At 34.6% G+C, this 1,736-nt stretch overlaps 1 protein-coding gene across 1 annotated transcript; it reads left to right on the top strand.

The window, feature by feature from the left end:
• Positions 1-392: 392 nt before the first annotated feature.
• On the top strand, positions 393-1,405 carry LOC129573527 (uncharacterized). Its single transcript, XM_055454127.1, has 4 exons — positions 393-499; positions 596-611; positions 700-789; positions 909-1,405. The coding sequence occupies exons 1-4, from the start codon at positions 449-451 to the stop codon at positions 1,403-1,405; spliced, it is 654 nt and encodes a 217-aa protein (XP_055310102.1). The 5' UTR covers positions 393-448.
• The last annotated feature ends 331 nt before the right edge of the window (positions 1,406-1,736 follow it).

Consider the following 1,736-nt stretch of genomic DNA (forward strand, 5'->3'; position numbering starts at 1 on the left):
CTATTGGTAGATGAATGTGATAAAAGAGGCGCCACCGCATAGGGGAGACCTAGGGGCTTTTAAGTCAAAATATACATTCATATTTGTGTGAATATTTCGTGAATATTGCATATAATCCGTGTATATTATTCACCATATTCACAGAATATACACAGCATGTAAAAAATATGTGTTTACGGCAATGTCGAATCTTTGTTACCGATCGTGAATATGAGGTGTATATTTCATGAATATCGTGTATATTCCGTGAATATGGTGCATATTTTGCCAGTATTGTGAATATTTCGTATGACTGTCATCTATGGTGTATATTTCTTGGATGGAATATACATGGAAGCCCCTAGGGGGAGACCAAACGAATTCAAAGGATCTCTTCTCAAAGAGTACAAGAAAGTTCTCTATTGTCATTGTGCAACAGGTTAAAACTCTGTTTCGTTGGCAAATTAAAATGAATCTACTACACGGTTTGTTTTTGGTGCTATTCAGCGTTGAATTTTCGGTAAGTTTTTTCTTTTCCTTTATCATTTTCATTTTTATCCAACAAAATGCGATATTTCTGTAGAATTGAAAGTGAACACGAAATTTCTTTTTCTAGGAACTTCAAGGAAATTGTAAGACAAATTTTGTTTTCGTACACGCTTTTTATAATTCCAAGAGATTTTTCATTTTAAAATTTCAATTTTTTTTTCTAATGAACAGATGGCTTTTTCTCGCAAGCTCTTCTCAAGGGCGAAGTAATTGAAAACATGTCACAGGCAAAGTTTGTAGCTGGAATCAATGCCCCTACAAGTAAGTCAGCTTTAGAATCATTTTTATTCTTTTTTCGTGTGAATTTTCGATTCAAATATTCTATCAATTTTGTGTGCGTTAATTTTTGCTTGTACTGAGACGAAACGATTTTATTACAGGATATTTGTATCTATTCAAAGACAAGTCAACTGATGCTTATAGAGCAATGCTGTCTGAATGTACCGCATTTATTCTGTCAAAAAAGGAAATTATCACGAATGCTCATTGTGTGGCTGGCGCCCCATATATTTATGTGGTAGTTGGTACGAAAGTTGCATTGGAAAAAAACCTAATCAAAGTCGAAAAAGAGAACATTGCATATCACCCTTATTATAGTCATTTACTTGTTGGTGCATTTGATATTGCCAAAATTACACTGAAAACGCCGTTAGAATTCAGCGATACCGTTGGCAGTATTGAACTCGTGGACAAGGATTACAAATTGAATAACTCATCAGAAGTGGTCACTGTCTATGGGTATGGCGTGTTCAATTCACCAATGATATTGAGGCGTTGCGATGCAAACTATATATCTGACGTCGAACGGGCCAACACATTTAGTTCAGTTCAGACTTTGTACTTTACCACTGGCGAAGCTACGAACGATGGCATCTAACACTGGTTTTGATTGGACAATTCGCAATGGTCCCTTGTTGTGGATCAAACCGTTCAAATGCTTGATCGAAGGATTGGCTTATCAATATTTGCGAATTTTTGTTCGCTTACAGTGGAGATTTCCTGAAAATGAAATTGTAGGTTTTTTTCTTCAACGATTTTTGTAATCAAAATAACACAATCAATTTTGAACTATGTCGAATTAACATTTTTGGTTTTATTTTTAATTTTTGTTCATATTATGTGGGCTTATTCCTCTACAAACTAACATTTTGGTTTTACTGTTTAAATCGATCATACGTAGACAACATTGTTTATAGGTGACACTAAAG

The sequence above is a fragment of the Sitodiplosis mosellana genome, unplaced genomic scaffold, assembly GCF_009176505.1.
Source record: "Sitodiplosis mosellana isolate CC-2019 unplaced genomic scaffold, AAFC_SMos_1.0 Smas_scaffold_6099, whole genome shotgun sequence".
Taxonomy (NCBI): Eukaryota; Metazoa; Arthropoda; class Insecta; order Diptera; family Cecidomyiidae; genus Sitodiplosis; species Sitodiplosis mosellana.